This window comes from Dama dama, chromosome 5 (assembly GCF_033118175.1).
Source record: "Dama dama isolate Ldn47 chromosome 5, ASM3311817v1, whole genome shotgun sequence".
Taxonomy (NCBI): Eukaryota; Metazoa; Chordata; class Mammalia; order Artiodactyla; family Cervidae; genus Dama; species Dama dama.
Window position 1 is genome coordinate 93,114,776 of NC_083685.1, and position 18,227 is coordinate 93,133,002.

General features: G+C 55.5%; 1 protein-coding gene and 1 non-coding gene across 2 annotated transcripts in view; one reads left to right on the forward strand and one right to left on the reverse strand.

Annotated features, from left to right (window-relative positions):
* Positions 1 to 454: 454 nt before the first annotated feature.
* RTN4RL1 (reticulon 4 receptor like 1) overlaps positions 455 to 18,227 on the reverse strand; it is a 74,059-nt gene continuing 56,286 nt past the window's right edge. Inside the window, exon 2 of the mRNA XM_061143077.1 lies at positions 455 to 3,560. Within this exon, the coding sequence (XP_060999060.1) occupies positions 2,233 to 3,560 (1,328 nt within the window). The 3' untranslated portion in view covers positions 455 to 2,232. The remainder of the gene's footprint in view (positions 3,561 to 18,227) is intronic.
* TRNAG-UCC (transfer RNA glycine (anticodon UCC)) lies at positions 12,871 to 12,943 on the forward strand. The gene has a single exon. It is a non-coding gene; the product is annotated as a tRNA-Gly (tRNA).

The window sequence follows — 18,227 nt, forward strand, 5'->3', positions numbered from 1 at the left end:
TACTCCATGGGTCAGTCCCTGGCTCCCTGGAACACCCTCTGGGTCCTGGGAACTGGCAGTTCCCTTCCAACCACCCCCCGGAGCCCACTTAAGAATCAACAGCTCAGCTGCTGCGGGTGAAGCTCTTAGGAACAGGCCAGGAGTGATCCAGGGCCGGCCTGCTCCAGGGACAGCCACAGAAATGGTGCTGACCCAGTGCAGCCAGAGCATGGCAAGTGAATCACGTCCTGTGTCTGTGAGTGAAGAACCGAGAACGTGTGCATGCGTGTGTGTGTGTGCATGTGCAGGCACACGTGTCCCAGTGAGTCAGTGTGCCCCTGCTCCAAACAGGTCCTCCCACCAACAAACGTGCTTGTGTTTTCAGAGCTGAGCCTAGCCAGGCTCGCCCACCCCCACGAAAGCCTGGGATCTGCCACTCCTTTAGGAATGCGGGGTTAGGAATTGAGAAACAGGGTTCTTTCCAAGAGAATTTTTTTATTATTATTATTTTTCTCTCTTAATTGGATTCAATGTTTCTTGCACCTGACACACAGCCTCTCTGGTGGGGAATTCGGGCTTGTGCAAAGCCAAAAACAATTGTGCCCGATCGGACCCCAGCCAGCAGCATGGCTGACCTTGACTTGAGCCCCTCTCCGCTGTCTCTGGGCTTTCCTGCTCCCTTCCCTGCACGTCCCCACTCCTGACCCGAGTCTGGCCACCTTCCTGACCTCTCCCTGTTCCCGGGGCATATTCAAAGGGTCCAGGAGGGATGGGGCTCCATAATGCAAAAGTGCCTGAGATGGTTCTTGAAATGCCCTCTTTGTTCCCCTTTTGCTAAGGCTGCCCGATGCCACCCTCCTGCCACCCTACCCAGGACCCTTGCTGGGATGCCCACCAAAGAGCCTCAAGGAAAATTTCAGTAGCTGAGCCACACTGGAGGCCTGGGCTCATGCCCAGAGTCTCCCTGGCCCGTCCAGACTGTTGCTGGCAAAGCCCTAGGCTGACAACACTGCCCAGCCTGTTGGACTAACACTGTGGATGCTGCCTCGCCCGCCAGCCTAAGAAACCCAAATCTCCTACCTGCCCCTTCTCCTTCCAGCCCCTTCCCAGGGCCTGGCTCCCTGATGTCCAACAAGCTGCTTCTAGCTTCTCACCCTGATGCCGACAGCTGCGGTACTGGGAGTGATTGGGTGCTCTGGGGTGGCAGACGGTCTTGTGTTGCATATAAAAACATAGGTGATGCTCTAAATATCTAAGAATATTGGTCCCCTGAAGTGATTCTTGCGGCTTCCCCTTCTCCCTGACCCTCCCCACTGTCTCTTGGCCCCAGGCCCGGGAAAGCCCAGGTTACACGGGGACTACTGTTGCCAGGTTGGGATTCTAGACAAAAATCCTAGAACTCCTTTCTTGCTAGAAATCACCAATACAACCCTTAGTTCCGCAGATATAGTTTTGCGTATAGTTTATAAACATGATAAGACATACAGTTAGGTAAGGGAGTAGGGAAGGACCTGTGCATTTGTGTATATATATGTAGAGTGTGTATATATATATAAGTGAACATAGTTATAAAACTGCACCTCCTGTGAGAACCCCATTGCACACAATGAAGTTTTAAATTTCAGCCTCTGATGATCTTGCCTTTGGTAATTGGTTCTTGGAGCCCAGCAGCTGGGCCTGGTCTGCCAGGGTTGCCTGAGACATCAGGCAATGAATGAGAGGTGTTACCCCCAAAGGAAGGACTGAAGGTGGCACATGGTTGGATTCAGGGCAGGGTGACTAAGTGGCCTCAGGCAGGAGCCAAAACGCCACCTGCTCATGTGCCCGCACATAGCTGGCGGACCCAGCCTCTCGTCTGTTTGCTGAGTCGAGCTTCCTCCAGGGGTGGCGGGGCCCCTTCCGACATCTCCAAATGACCAGGATTCCGCAGAGCTCAACTCCTGTGGGGCACTGTCCCATTGTTACTAATGAAGGATTCACCTCGCGGCTTTAACTGCCTTGCTGGGTGGATGCTGTCCGTGGGTGCTCGGCGAGGGGGCTGGCTGGGAACAGCTGGGTGGGATGCACTAAACCCCCCTCTGCTTGGGGCTGTACACTTTGGGTTTATAATCCACCGGCCAGGGCCCAGACAGCAGCCGAAGCCTCTACCAGCCTTTGCCTGAAACCCAGCAGATCCTCCACGTGTAAAAACAGAAAAGAAATCCTGTTCCTTGGTGGGCATGTGGCAGTGCTGGGTGCTAGCACCCCATGTCCTCAGCGGAGAGTGACCACCAGCCCCAGTATCCAGGCCAGGAGTGAGGCCCTCAAGGAGCTGCCCGAGGAGGCCTGTTGCACCCCGCTGGGGGCACGGATGGGGGTCCTGCGGGCACACTTGCCCTTCCTCTTGGGCCGCGCCGTCGGCATGAAGTCAAAGCTGAACTTCTGCTGGTAGTCAGGGGCGTAGTCCTGCAGCTCCGGGGCCTGCTTCCCGGAGCCTGCCTTCGAGACCTGGTTGCGATTCCTATGGCTGGTGCAGTTCTTGCCCGGCTTCTTGGAGCCCGACCGAGAGCCAGGCGGATGGCCGTGCGGGTGGCCCTTGTCCCTGGCGGGGCCGTGGGGGGACGGGTGGTGCTCCTTGCGGGCGGCCCTGTCGGTGGTGGTGAGCGTGTGAGACTTGATCTGGTGCGGGGACGCCGGCCCCGTGCAGTTCCGGAAGTCCTCGGCCCTCAGCAGCTTCAGGTCCTGGCCGTGCAGACGCTCGGGGGACACGCAGGGGACCGCCGAGCTGGAGCCCCGGAACCTCTGCAGCCATTCCCACAGGGAGCGCCCCCGGCAGCCACAGTCCCAGGCGTTCCCGTTGAGGCGGAGGAACTCCAGGGCCCCCAGAGGTGCCAGGCAGTCACCTGGCAGCTCAGAGAGACTGTTGTTGAAGAGGAAGAGGGTGGTCAGCCTGCGGAGGTCGTGGAAAGCCTTGTGATGGACCCACTGCAGCTGGTTCTCATGCAGCAGCAGCCGATCCAGATTCACCAGGCCCCGGAAGGTGTCCTGGCCCAGGCTCCACAGCTTGTTGCCGTGGAGAAACAGGTGGCTGAGGTTGACCAGGTCCACAAAGATGTCGTCCTGGAGGTACTCGATGTGGTTGTCCTGCAGGTAGAGGTACTGCAGGCTGTGCAGGCCGCCAAAGATGCCGGCCGGCAGGGCACTGAGCCCACACTTATAGAGGTAGAGGGCGTGGAGCTTCACCAGGCCCTGGAAGGTCTCGGGGGCCAGCGTCCGCAGCTGCCGGTTGTCGCCAAGGTCTAGCTCCTCCAGGTGCACGAAGCCCTGGAAGGTGTTGGGGTCGATGAAGGTGATGTTGTTGGAGTAGATCCACAGGGTGACCATGGCGGGGCTGAAGTGGCCCTGCCGGAGGAGGGTGATGTGGTTGTTCTGCAGGAAGATGCGCTCGCTGTCCTCCGGGATGCCCTCGGGGATGGCGGCGAAGTTGTGCGCCTGGCAGCTGACCGTCATGGGCGCGGGGTAGCACACGCAGTCTCGCGGGCAGCCGCCTCCCAGGGGCAGCTCCCCGGCCAGCAGCAGCAGCAGCAGTTCCACACAGCACCCTGGAGGGGAGAGAGAGAGAGCACAGCCAGGTCACGGGGGGCTGCCCAGGAGGTGGGAGAAGTCGGACTCCATGGATATGTGCGCCTCCTTGGTCGGCGGGGCTCTGTCCTCGTCTTAGCCGCACTCAGCGATCTGGGGGCTGGGGTCATAGCCCCTGACTCCTGATGGCTTCCCATGCCCTGGCGCCCCACCTCTTCTGGGGGTTTCTATTCCAGCCGGGGTTGTGAGGTGGGTTGGTGTAGAGGCTGCGGTCCCCCTACACCGGGCGGACTTCTTTAGCTCCACCTAGCAAAGCTCTAGCCCCGCCCCCAGCTTCTGAGCCCCGCCCCCAGCTTCTGAGCCCCGCCCCCAGCTTCTGAGCCCCGCCTCCTTAGGCTCTGTCATCCTGGCTAGGATTGGGGTCACCGCCCATGGACCCAGCAGCCAGCCTCGGGGGTCCTGTCCCCCCCGGGGTCCCAGCTCTGTCACTAACTTGCCTTTATCTGCATGAGCAGATAGTGGGGCAGGCTCCTGTTCTAACAAAGTAAATATCTCATATGGGCTCCTGAAGAGTCTTTTTATTTCAATTTTTCCTAATAACAAACAAAGTGTGCAGGCATGTCACCAAAGTTTATCTTAAAAGATTTCTCATTTACAGTGCCTTCCACGTCCTCAAGCATGCATTGTGCCCCATGACGTAAGTTTCCTCATTTCTAAGTAATAATAGTTGTTCCTTGCAAAGGACACGTGTGTGTGTGTGTGTGTGTGTGTGTGTGAGAGAGAGAGAGAGAGAGAGAGAGAAGACAGAGAGACAGAGAGAGAGGACGACTGCAGGAGGCACCAGGACTGATGGTTCTGGGGTCCTAGGAGCAGCCAGAGAGACTGCCCCCCACTGCGTTCCACTGTCTGGTCCCTCCCTCTCCCTGCCTCTCTGGAGATCCCAGGCTACCACTGCAAATCAGGCCTTGCCTCTCGATTGTCCCGAGCATTTCCTCTGAAGCTTCTCTCTAATTGGGCATTAATTAGGCATTCGTTAATGGATCCTTAAAATAATTTATTTTCGGATGTGTCCAGCCTGTGGTCGGATAACAGCCACGCACTCATTATCGCAGCAGCCTCATTATGGATGATCGTCATTACCTGCCTTTTTCCAGGGTCGCAGCTGCCCCAGGCAGCCTGGCAGGCGCGCCAGTGTTGTGGGGACCGGCTCCAGGCCTGTAGACCCCCGCCCTACAGGGCCAGGCCGTCATCTCGTCCCTGCCGGGGTTGGCTTCCTGATCCTTCCCTTCCAGCTTGGCCGATCAGGCCTCTGGGGAGAGCTGGGTGCCTGGGGCAGCTCGGCTGATTCTTCCGGCTGCCAGCTGTGCCCAGGGCATGTTGGATGAGAGAACCAGCCCTCCCGGCCACTCTCGGGCTGGCCCCTACTCCCAGCCTCGGGCCAGCTGCTGCCCCAGAGCCGCCTGCCCCGGCTCCAGCGGACCTCACCACCCCCGACACCCTTTCTTTCCTCCTAGAAACTGCGTCGTAAATAAGTGACAGCTCCCAGCTGTTGGGAGTTATGGGCTCCCAGAGAGTGGCAGCTGCTTCCTGTCCCCCTGTAATCACCCGGCTTCAACAACGTTTCTAACACATACAAATCATCGCACATAATTCGGTTTCTGCATAATTGTGTTGGGTTGCGATTTCAGAGCAATTATGACCTCGGCGGTTGTGGCGATGGTGGCAGAGCAGCTGTGAGTTCCCATTCTGGGCTGGGCCACGCTCTCTGTGGCTCCTGCCCTGCTTTAGTCATCGCCACCATTGAACAGTCTGCAGCCCCGGCCCCAGGCAGGGGGGCCTTTTCAGCCTCAGTTTCCCTGTGTGTAACAAGCATAGGAGAGGATTGCTACACCAGCACTCCCTGAGTGGCGTCTGATTTCCAGTCCATTACTGCCCACCTAGGTCTGGCCAGGGGGTCCCAGCCCTGCAGGAGACTCTGCAGTGGGAGGACCCTCTAGGAGCCTGGCCCCCAATCCCAGGCTGATAATCAGGGATCCTGCCCACTGCCTTGAGCCTCCAACACCTGGTCTGGGAGGAGGGCCCAGCACACACTGGTTGTACCTTCCACACAGCCTGCCACCCCATCTCCCCTCGCTCAGCTCTGCTCCTCTGCCCGGCCCAGATGGCCCCAGGGTGGCGCCCCCACCCTGCTACCCCAAGGGAGTCCAGGGTCCCCTTCCTAGCTCAGGGTGCTCATTGTGCTGAAGGGGACAGGGCCACAAAAGACCCCCACCCCTACCCCCTGGGGTCCTGCAAAGACAAGGCACTTCCTTCCTTTAAGTCAGGCAGGGAGCGCGGCCCGCAGTGGGAGCAGGCTGAACCCTGGCAGGCTCAGTGTTAATACCACCGACATTTGTGCAGCTTATAGAGTTTACAGAGGGCTCTGCTCACGCTCCTCAGAGCCTCAGAACTACCCTGTGTGGTGGGCGGGTAGGGGGGAAGGTTTCCTGCCCCCTGACCTGGGGTGGGGAAGACAGCCCTTCTGCCTGCCACTGTGCCTCTGTCTCTGAAAGGCCCTGGGTGGGGGGTTCTCTGAAATCATCCTCAGAGAAGCTGGGGGTGCTCCATGAAAGCCACACCCTCCCTCATGCAGGTGCCCCTGGGGGTGTTGGGGTACAGGGGAAGCTGGGCAAAGACCCTGGTTTGGGTAAAAGAGCCAAAAGTCCAAAAATGTAGGTGTGGCCTTAGCGTTTGGCATATGAACACATTTTGGCAGGTGGGAGGGGTCAGATATTGGGGGTGGGGGAAGGGGTATAAAGGCGGCACTCGGGTCAGGAGCCTCAGAGGAGCTGTTCCCCTGAGAGGGGCCCAGGAGGAGGCAGGGACCCCAGGCAATGTTTAGACCTGCTCTCCATCCTCTGGTACCATCCAGATGCCAGGGTACCTGGGCCAGTGACCCCTGCCCCATCCCACTGGGCACTGCAGTGGGTCTCAACTGTGTCTGTTTCTCCAACCTGGAAGCTGGTCCCATCTCCGAGGCCCTGGACCAGCTCCCCCAGCCTCCCCCGCCTCCTCTGCCCGAGCCAGCATGTGCCCTGGTCATGGATCATCACCCTGCCTATTTCTTCCCGGGGAGGCTGGCACTGCTTCGCCACAGCTCCTCCTGTGCCCCCGTGCCCGCTCGTGTGGCCCATGGGAGCCCCGACCCACTGATTACTGATTAATGTACTAACAATGACACTGGTGCCTTTGCTGTGCGTTTTAAGATTGCAAATTAGCATGGATACAAGTCTCCACGGAGTAGCCTTATGCTTCCTCCCACCAGCTTCCTTGCCGCCTCCTGGGGAGCAAGGAGGTCACTCTACCTGAGGGGGCTGGAGAAAGTAAAATGCGGACTCAAGTTCTGGACTTCCTCTGGCCCTCGTCCTCAGCTGTCTCTTCCCCTGACCCCCTTTCCTCCCCCTGCTCCCCGCCTACTCCAGGGGCATCCACCTGACTGTCTACTCGGCTGCTCCCAGACCTCCTAGCCCCCCACATACAGATCTGCAGCCTCATTCATTCCTTCTTCCATTCAACACTTGCCACCAGAGTCCTGGAGTATGCAGAGTGCCAGGGTAGGCAGGGGCCTGGGAAGAACTTGGCAGGTGGGTTCAATTCCTGGGTTGGGAAGATGCCCCTGGAGAAGGAAATGGCAACCCACTCCAGTATTCTTGCCTGGAGAATCCCATGGACAGAGGAGCCTGGTGGGCTACAATCCATGGGGTCACAAAGAGTCAGACACGAGTGAGTGACTGAGTACACACACAGAAGCAGATGGGGGTCTCAATACCAGACTGTCCAGCAGGTGCCAGGCCCAGAGTAGGCGCCGTGGTGTGTGCATGGGGAAGGCACTTGCTGCCTTGTGCCGCTTCCTCCATGAAGTCTTCTTGCTCCCCTGCCCACACAAAGGATGTGCAGAAAAGGAGAGCCATTACTGTCTTCATGTCCTATGTGTGTGTGTGTGTGTCAGTGTGTGCTCAGTCGTGTCTGACTCTTTGCGGCCCCATGGACTGTAGCCCACCAGGCTCCTTTGTCCATAGAATTTTCCAGGCAAGAATATCGGAGCAGGTTGCCATTTCCTCCTCCAGGGGATCTTGCTGACCCAGGGATTGAATCCACATCTCTTGCATCTCCTGCATTGGCAGGTGGATTCTTTACCACTGTGCCACCTGGGAAGCCAGTCTTCATGTCCTCTTTCCCTCAAATCCCCAAATCCCTCACCTGCTAAGCAGGGACCTGTGAGGGCCTCGGTGAGTAGCCAGGGCTTGGGCAGGCCACTCGCCCAGACTCAGCAGCCCATTCATAAGCTGTGCCTGTGAAAGGTTCCATAGGGGCTGGACCTCATGGGCTGGGTGGAAAGGGCATTCCAGGCAGAGGGCAGCACGTGCCAAGGTACTGAGGTGGGGAAGTAGGCAGCAGGCCGTTTTAGCCCTTCTCTTAGCCCTTCTCTTAGCCTCTAAGTAGCTTGAACTCCCTAAGAGGCTGTAACTACGGCTTAAGCCGAGTGAGGGCTACCCAGGGCTGGGGAGGCCAGAGAGCTCCCCACTGGGACAAGCACCACTGATAGGGCCCCTGCTTCTGTCTCAGGGGCCCTGCAGCTTCCCTGCCCCCAGAAACAGGAAGGGAGCTAACCAAATGGGACCCAACCCTGTACCAGAACTGAGTAGCATGTTCCTTACGTGGTACCTTCCTGATACCCCACAGGTGGGAAGCACGGAGGGGAGGGGCCAGCCAGGGCCACACCACGGGCCAGCAGGACAGTGGGGGCATCCTCGTCTGAGGGCTGGTCCGCCCTCCCCGGCCCCAAGGTCTCGGGCCTGACTCTGGCACCTGCCCCTCCCCACACCCATGCAGGGCGCCAGCCCAGTGGGCTGATATCCCCAGTAGCAGCCAGGCAGCTCCATGGGGCTCTGGAGGCTTAGAGACCGGTCAGCCCTGTGGTCAGTCCTTCTGCGTCTGCAGCCTGCCACCCCCCTGCACGGGGCTTGGCTCCTGGCCCCCCTGCTGCCCCAGCTGGCCTGGCGCTCCTCTCTAAGCCAATCGATGCTAACAGGATGGCTCTGCTGCCAACAACAGCCTCAGGCCAGGCCGGCTGTGCTCACAGAGTGACTGGCGCCTCCGGCCACGCGGCACTACCCCTCTGAGCCACACCCAAGCCCAGGTCACTCCTGGAGACAAAGAAGCCAGCCGGGGCAGAGCTGGGTTTCCCTCCTCTTGTCTTCTCCATGCCAGGTGCGTCCTGCCTCCTGCCTTCTGCCCGTGCCGTCCCCTCTGCTGGAAGCTTGCCCTGGGACACGTGCAGGGCTCCTGCCCTCACCTCTCTGTTCAAGCCCCTCCCCATGACACCTGCTCAGGGAGGCCTTCCCCAGCAGCCTTTGAAATATTTGTTGATTTATTTAGGGGCTTCCCTGGTGGCTCAGACAGTAAAGAATCTGCCTGCAATGCAGGAGACCTGGGATGGGAAGATGCCCTGGAGAAGGGCATGGCAACCCACTCCAGTATTCTTGCCTGGAGAATCCCATGGACAGAGGAGCCTGGTGGGCTACAGTCCACGGGGTGGCAAAGAGTTGGACACAGCTGAGTGACTAACACTTGCAATCCATTTATGTTTTTTGGCCACACCACTCAGCCTGTCGGATCTTAGTTCCCCAACCAGGGATGGAACCCAGGCCCTCGGCAGTGAGAGTGTAGAGTCCTAACCACTGGACAGCCTGGGAATTCCCCCCCACAGCCTATTTTAAATGACCCCTTCCCTGTTTTACTTTTCCCCATAATATTTCTTCTTTCCTAATAAATTCCCGTCATTTAAAAATTGATGTTATTTTCTGTCTTCCCTCACTTGAGGGGCAGTTCTACGAGAAATGATTTTGTCTAGTGTTCGCTGCTGTACCCTCAGGGCCTAGAACAGTGCCTGACACACAGTAGGTACTCAGGAAGAAAACCCTAGGCCCAGAGCCTGGCTCACAGTAGGTGCTCAATAAACATAATGGTTCTGATTAGTACACGGGCCTCCGGGGTGAGCAGAGACTCCGCTGTAGCTCTCTTTCAAGGGGCCCTGGCCAGCACAGAGGTGACAGAGGAGGTCTTGGAGAGGGAGGGGACCCACCAGGCCTGCCTGGGGCCTGGGGCAGGGTGACCAGCACAGGTTTGTCTGGGTCTCAGGAGTTTCCCAGGACATAGGACTTTTAGTGCAAATATCTGAAAGTCCCAAACAAATGTCAATCACCCTATCTGGGGGCTAGGAGTGTGGAGGCCCCCCAAAAAACTTCTGACCACAGGATGAGGAGCGAGTCAACGGGCAGGCATGAGGCACAATTGTTCTCCAGACCCACACCTCAGGCCCTGTGGCTGCAGCCTGGGGCCTAGACAGAGCCTCTGTGGGTGTGTATTTCTGAACATCTACATGTATGTATCTATGTGTGTGGACATGGTTGTGTGCACATTCCTGCGTGCCCACATGTGCATACTTCAGCACGCCTTTGTCTCTGGAGACCATCGAGGGGGCTGGCCACCCACCCTTTCATCCTAAGCGTTCCTGAACCCCACCCCAGGGAGGGGGCAGGGCCCTCTTCCGAGGAGAAGCCTGTGACATCCCCGTCTTATCTCAGCGCCCACTCTGGCTTTGCCTATAGCTCCCGCTCTCCTCCTGACACGCTGAATTAGGTACCCACTCCAAGCCCCTCCAGCACACCAGGATCACTCTCAGCTGGGAAGTGGGCGGCACCTTATTGGAATAACCTTTCAGCTTTCATCTGCCGCAGCTAGTCCCCCCAGCGGGCCTGGCTGGGAACGCCGTGCTAATTGGGCCGCCAACCTCTCAGGAGGCCTTCTTGGAGCAAACTCAGCCTCCTCTATCCTCTGCCTACCCGTCTCTACCACCTCCTCGCTGCGGGGGCCCCTGCGTGGGATGGAGAGGTGGAGGGGTACACTGGAGGCCGGCACAGGCAGCTCTTTATCCATGAACTGCCTGGGCCTGGGACCAGTCCCAAAGGCAGCACATTTCAGCTGGACAAGCTCAGACAGGTCAGTAAACCTCCACAGCCTCAGTTTCTCAGTTCGGGAATGGGGACTTAGAGCCCCTGCCTTCTTGGGTGTTGGCAGCACTCACTGATGCTGTGTTCTGAACTCGTACCCAGACCGGCTGCGGGGCGGGGCATCCCCAAGGCTGAGGACTGCATTACCATTACTGCTACTCCATCAGAGGAAGCTGCTGCCTCCCCATCCTCCACCCCTTGGACCCTGGCTTTCACCCCACACACCCTAGTGCTCCCAGACCCCAGAGGCCTGGCAGAGGCACCTGATGGATTAGATACCAAGTAAGGGCTCAACCTCAAGTTCCTGCCAGGCCTTGGCTGCCCCAGGGCATAGCAGGTGGGGGATGAGGTCTTGACCTTTGTACTTGCCTGTCTCTTTCAGTCCATCCCCGCACACCTGGAGCTGCCAGCTCTCTGCACAAAGCCCAGGTCATATGAGCTCTATCTTCACTTTGAGAAGCCATCCCGGGGCTTATGTGTTCACTGCTACTCAAATTTGCTTCTCAGTTTGTGGGCCCCAGAACCTGGGTTGTGGTCACCAGGACTCCAAGGCTGAGGACAAGGGCCTCTGAGAGCCAGCCCTTCCCAGGGGTTTCAGAGAAGACTCTGGGCCCTGTCTCCTCTATCTGGAACCAACTGTCTATCCCCACAAACCCCAGAAAACTGTAGGCCCACCTGCAAACAGACAGGCCCCCTGACACCCACATGGTGTGATTACTGGGCTGGGAACCTCTGCGGGGGTAGGACAGTCCTCAGGGGCAAGTGTCCATTGAGATGCCTTCCTAGGGAGCTCCTGAGGGCGTGTGAGAGAGGGGAGCTGCGGGAGTGTTCTACCAATCCCTGAAGGAAAACAGAAGATGGAACCCAGCCTTTGAGAAGCGGGTGCAGAGCTCTCCACCAGGACCCCTTGTTCTGAGTCCCTGTCTTATTGTTTGTGAAAGGTCTTCGGAAAGCATGTCCTGTTTATCGATCACCCCGTTCTGAATCTATCCTCCAGTTCTTTCATTCATGAGAGGAACAGCTCCATGCTCAGTGCTACAACAGTGAGCTATGTGACTCCTTCCCTCGTGGAGTTTACAATCTAGGGGAGATGATTTAAACAACCAGAAACGCCCAAACTGACACAGGGTGAGGGGCACTGGGGACACAGGAAGGGTGTTTAAGACAGATGAATGGATGGCCTCTCTGAGCAGTGGGTGACACTTGAGTTGACACCTAAGATTAAGAAGGAGCTGAAGAACAGCTTTCCAGGCAGTGGGAACTGCAGGTGCATAGGTCCTGGGGCAGAACTGAACTTGGTGTGGATGAGGGGAGAGAGACATGTGATGGGGTCAAAAAAGGCTTTAAAAGGCTCAGTCAAGAGTTTGGTTCTGGGACTTCCCTGGTGGCACAGTGGATAAGAATCCACCTGCCAATGCAGGGGACATGGGTTCAATCCCTGGTCAAGGAAGATCCCACAGCCTGCGAAGCAACTAAGTCTGTGTGCCACAGCTATTAAGCCTGTGCTCTAGGGCCCGGGAGCTGCAACTAGGGAAGCCTGTGTAACCCAGAGCCTGTGCTCCACAACCACTGAGCCTGCACTCCAAAGCGGGCGTGCCACAACTACTGCGCCCATGTGCTGCAACCACTGAAGCCTGTGCGCCTACAGCCCACGTTCTGGAACAAGAGAAGCCACTGCAATGAGAGGCCGGAGCACCACACTGAAGAGTAGGCCCTGCCTGTCGCATCTAGAGGAAGCCGGCACACAGCAAGGAAGACCCAGCACAGCCATAAATAAACAGAGTTTGGATCTGATTCTGTTTCTGGCAGGAAACTAAAGCAGTAGCAACCTGATCAGATCTGGAGGGATCATGGCTTTGTGGGAGCAAGAAGGGAGGCAGGGAGGCCTACGGCTGTCATCCATGAGACATGAAGCGTTCAGAAGGGGTAGGGGCCGTGGAGACAGACAGCAGTGCACAGGTTGAGAAACATCTGGGTTGCAGAACTGACAGGACATACGGATGGACCTTTGTGAGCAAGACAGGAGGCTGCAGAGGGCAAGAATACAGCAAGATGGGAGGAGCCTAGGAAAACAGGCATCGGGGCCGTGAAGAGCTCCGCTTAGGATGAACAAAGCCGTATGTCTTAGAGAGATGATTAGCTGGAAGCTGGTTGTACAAAACTGAAGCCCAGAGGTAAGATGCACACTTGGGAGGCATCGGCATAGAGATGGTATTTCCATCCATGGGAATGGATGAGGTCACCCCTGAGAGTTAAGAGAGAATTTAGAGTCAAGACTTCCCTGGCGGTCCAGTGGTTAAGACGCTGCACTTCCAATGCAGAGGGTGTAGGTTCAATCCCTGGTCAGGGAAGTTCCACATGCAGCATGGCACAGCCAAAAAAAAAAAAAAGAGTGCAAGAAGATAGAGGATGGAGGATTGTGGCAACACAGCAATTCTGAAGGTGTGTAAAGGAGAAGGAATGGGCGATGAGGTCAGAGGGAAGCCCAGAAAGTGTGGCGTGACTGAAGCCAAGAGTGTTTCGAGAAGGAAGGAGGAATCAGTCGTGATGAGAGTGGCTGAGAGTTTCTGTGAGGACTGGAGAGTGTGTTTGACAACGTGGAGGTAATGGGTGATGCTGAAAAGTTCAATGCTGGTAGAAAGCTGATGCTGGAAAGTTCATTGCTGGTAGAAAGGAAGGGGCAGAAGCATGCGGGAATGGGATGACGAGTGGATGGGAGCTGAGGAGGGAGGCAGCACTACATCAGTCAGGACAGGCTGCGGCACGCTGATGTGACAAGGGACCCAGAATCTCCACGGCCACGACAACAGAGACTGGCTTCTCATTCAGGCAGGGCAGCCGCCGCTCTGCTCAGGGACGCAGGTGGAGAGCTCACCCTCTACCCAGGACACTGCTGGTCTCCTGGCAGAGGGGACAGAGGACTGGCATTTGAGGCTTTTGTTTCCAGGGGTGCATGTCACTCCGGTTCACGCTTCACTGGTCAAGGTCCTTCAGAGGGCCCAGCCTGTCATCGGTAGGAGAAGGATGAAGGCTCCCAGGGGACTCTGGGGTCAGCAGCTGGGAGCACCCAGAGGCCACCCATTAGGGAAGCTTGGCTGCGAAGGGAGCAGAGAGTCTGGGCAGGACCCGAAGGGGTGTAGGGTCCAGGGAGGTTGTTTGTTTTCTAAGATGGAAGAAAAGACACTAGAGCCTGTTTGCATGTTCCTGGGGGTGATCCAGGAGGAAAGGGAGAGAGAAACTGATGCCTTAGGAGTGAGAGGACCAAAGAGACCAAGATCCAGAGGTCCAAAGGAACACCTCCCGCGCAGCTGTTCCTCCTGAAGAGAGGAGGATGTGTTAGCTTCTGAGGGCTTCTATTTTCTCCCGGAAGTAAGTGGGGTCATCAGCTGAGAGCAGCGGGAGGGAAGTGGGTGGGAGCTTGAGGAGGAAGAAAACGGAATGAAACAGGCCTTTTGTGTGGTGAGAAATCAAGCCACCCTGGTCACACACAAGGTCTGTGGGGATGAGGAGACACAGTGCCTGCAAACCCAGGCTTCCACGGCCACTGCCCCAGGCTCTGCCCGAGCTCCCCTTACCTTTCACTGCACAGGTGGGGCTGCCTGGCCCCTCCCATGAAACTTGCTCAGGCCACTCCCCTGCTGACATCACACTGTGTGTGTGCCGTGTGTATGTGTGTGTGTGTGTGTGTGTGTGTGCGCTCAGTTGTGTCCGACTCTTTGCAGCCCCATGGACTGTAGCCCACAAGGCTCCTCTGTCCATGGAGTTTTCCAGGCAAGCACACTGGAGCGGGTTGCCACTTTCTACTCCAGACCCAAGGATGGAACCTGCGTCTCTTATGTCTCCTGCATTGGCAGGTGGGTTCTTTACTACTAGCACCACCTGGAAGCCCCGACGGTACGTTAGCTCAGCAAATATTTACTCCCCCACTTTCCTCTGACCAGGCATCATGCCAAGAGGGCTCTGGGGATAAAAGACCCAGTTCCTGGCTTCCATGAACTGACAGTCCTCCCCAGATGCCTTCAGGAAAGTATGTTGTGGACATCTGTCATTCTTGTCAGCCACCCAGCAGCTAAACCTTCTTCCTGTATTTGGGAGATCTTCCAGTTTATGTAGATGAGCCTTTCCTTCCCCGTGGAAGCTGAAAAGGTCCAGCCCTCACTTTCCCAGCCTCTCTTGAAGCTCCGCCAAGACCCAGGGTCAGGGCTCTGCCACTCGACACGACTACCCCAGACTTCTGAGCTGGAGTTAATGAGGCAGATACACGGGGGCTGAGCAGGACCCATGCTTGCCAGGATGGCAGCAGTGGCAGAGCCAATGCGGGCAGAGGCTGCGGTGAGAACCTTAGAGGTGCTCCCTGGAGGTGTCTTTGCCTTCACTTGGGCTGTTGTTCCTACCTGTGGAGTCCCCAGACCTCTGGGAGATTCTGTGAAGGACTCAGTATACTTCCAAAAAAACTGCCCTTTTATTTAAATTAGTCAAGGCAGGTGTCTGTTGCTTGCAAATAAGGATCCTCACAGATGTGAGGTCCCTCCTGCTGGGCATGGCTCCCAAGCCCTCCGTGCTCTGGCCCTGCTCCCCCAGTTCCTGCTCTCCTTGTGGGAGCAGTGCCCTAAGTTTCCTTGGGGTCAAAGGGGACCACCCCCCAACTAATGCCAGGTGTGTGGAGCTTATCCAAGCATGTCTGGTGAGTGAATGAATGAATGATTTCGCTGATGTGATTCTAGCCCAAAGCAAGGAAACCAGGTGCTAGAGTTGGCTGAGATGGCTTTTTACGGGTAAACACAGGCGTGCGTGCTCAGCCACTTCAGTCATATCTGACTCTTTGTGACTCTATTGACTGTAGCCCGCCAGGCTCCTATGTCCATGGGATTATCCCAGCAAGAATACTGGAGTGGGTTGCCATTTCCTCCTCCAGGGGAATTTTCCTGACTCAAGGATCGAACCTGCATCTCCTGCATTGGCAGGCGGATTATTTATACCACTTGAGCCACCTGGAAAGTCCAAATATATACAATATATATTTTACAGTAAGTTTTAGCAGCAGGAGAGACCTCATGCCGAAGAGGGTAATTTACCAGGCATTTCAGGCCTCACCTCACAGACCTTTCTCTTTTGACCCTTTTGCAGAATCTCTCTTGATTGGCTCCTTAAGACACTCGGCAGGAAATGCTTCAAATGGATCTGCGGTGTTGTGTGTATTAAACTGAGCAGCGGGCTCAGGGATGTTAACTTTCTTATTCTTTATACCTTATATTTGTGTACATTTACTCTTCAATAAAAGAAATAAATCATACAGAAAAAAAGTACCCTGCTGAGTTTAGCTGAGAATCTTAGGTCCCAGGCCTTGAACTGCTGTCTCCTCCCTGCTGGAGGAGCCCCCGGAACTTTCTTCAGGGACCCTCGTCTGGCCAGCCACCAGCACAGGGGAGACTCTGACCCTTATCCAGAGAGCTTTAGTCCAGATGGCAGGGAGCTTCCCTGTGTCCCCAAACCCTACCTATTTTCCCCTACAAGGTTTTTCTTTAAAGTCACTCTTCCTCACTTGTTTTAGCTTTAAAATAATACTTGCCAATTGTGGAAAATGTGAAATGTATAGAACTAAAAAGGGAGAAAAATCACCACAATCCCATTATCCTTGACGATCATCCATGGGGCCTTGCTGTACCTTCTTACGAGACTTCCTTCATTTACGTAGGGATATATAAAATTTAAATAAAAATTTTATTTAAAGCAATAAAATTGGGATCATGCTATATATGCAGCTCTGTAGCCTGCGTTTTCTGCCTAACTTATTCATTCGTTCAGCTGCTCTCCAGGTGCCTCCATCTGTGAGTTTCTTCTGCTCTAAGGCAGCTTTGGGGAGCCCAGCAGGCAGACTGACCCCACCCTCCAGGAGAATACAGTCTGATGGGAAAACAGACACTCATTGAAGGGCCATAGCCATATCTAACCACACCCTGTGCTTGGATGGCATCACCGACTCAATGGACACGAGTTTGAGTAAACTCCGGGAGTTGGAGATGGACGGGGAGGCCTGGGGTACTGCAGTCCATGGGGTTGCAAAGAGTTGGACACAACTGAGCGACTGGACTGAACTGAAGGAGGAGTATAAGGAGAGAGATCCAGGTAGCCAGGAGAACTGTGGGGCTCCCCTCATCCGTGGGGGTGGGAGGGCTGGGAGTCTGAAGGTTGAGAAGGACTCCACTGGGGTGAGCGGGCATTCCAGGCAGAGGGAACAGCAGATGCTGCATGTCAGAGGCAACACACAGTCAAGTGACAAAAGATCAGGTCAGGTTTTCAGAGACTACAGAGGATCCTACTGTATGACAGACCGTAAGTTATTTTTCTGAGACATTTAGATTGTTTTCCGTTTTGCGCTGCTATAAATTATCATGGCAAAACTGGTAATATCAGTTGCCTCCTGGGAGACTCTCCTGGAAGCTTAGGGACTGGTGTGGAGGGAAATTCACTTGTATACCTGTCAGGAGTTTTCGATTTATTACCGTGTGAACGTACCTATCGATTCTTTTAAGAGTCAGTTAAGCTAAAACTAAGTAATATTGAAATGAACATCCTTATGCATAACACTTTATCCAAAAAAATTTTTTTTTACTCTTTCCCTAAATCAGAGATTCATTATCAGTCCTCCTGATACACTATGACAAGTCACCCAGAAAGGTTAGTCCATAGAGCCTCACGTTCAGGGCCCAGGAAGTCACCAACCATGGGGTTTTCAGAGACTTGAACTTTTCCTTTGTCTGCCTTCCCATCTAGGCTGTGAGCTACTCAGGAGACAAAAGCTGTGTGCCTCCTACAAAGAGGAGACCTCTAGGGTGGGGAAGCAAAGATTAATGCGTGTTGAATCCCTTCTGTGTGACAGATCTACCATCCTGGGAATATCCACATATACTCTTTAGAAGTGTGTGTGTGTGTGTGTGTGTGTGTGTGTGTGTGTGTGCTCAGTCGCTTAGTCGTGTCTGACACCTTGCGACCCCCTGGACTGAAGCCCGCCAAGCTCCTCTGTCCATGGAATTTTCCAGCAAGAATACTGGAGTGGGTTGCCATTTCCTCCTCCAGGGGATCTTCCCGACCCAGGGATTGAACCCTCATCTCTTGCGTCTCCTGCATTGGCAGGCAGATTCTTTACTACTGCATCACCGGGGAAGCCCACTCATTAGCTACCCCCCCCCAAAGATTGTTTATTTATTTATATTTGTTTATTTGGCTGCATCCAGCCTTAGTTGCAGCACATAGGATCTTCGTTGAGTCGTGTTGGATCTTTCGTAGCGGTGCACTAACTCTTTAGTTGTGGCATGTGGGCTTAGATTCCTCTTGGCATGTGGGATCTTAGTTCCCTCACCAGGAATCGAACTTGCGTACCCTGCGTTGCAAGGCAGATTCCTAACCACTGGACCACCAGGGAAGTCCTCCCCCAAAAAATTATTAGGAAGGTATTCATAGCCCTATTTTACAGCTGAGAAAAATAAGGCTCAACAAAATGCAGTGATTCACCCGAGATGGTGGAACCAAGATCCAGACGAAGATGGATCTGGCATTGAACGATGGAAAGACAGCTCTCTCTCTTCCTTGAGACCACTGCCGCCTCAGGGACCCTCACCCACATCCCACGGACAG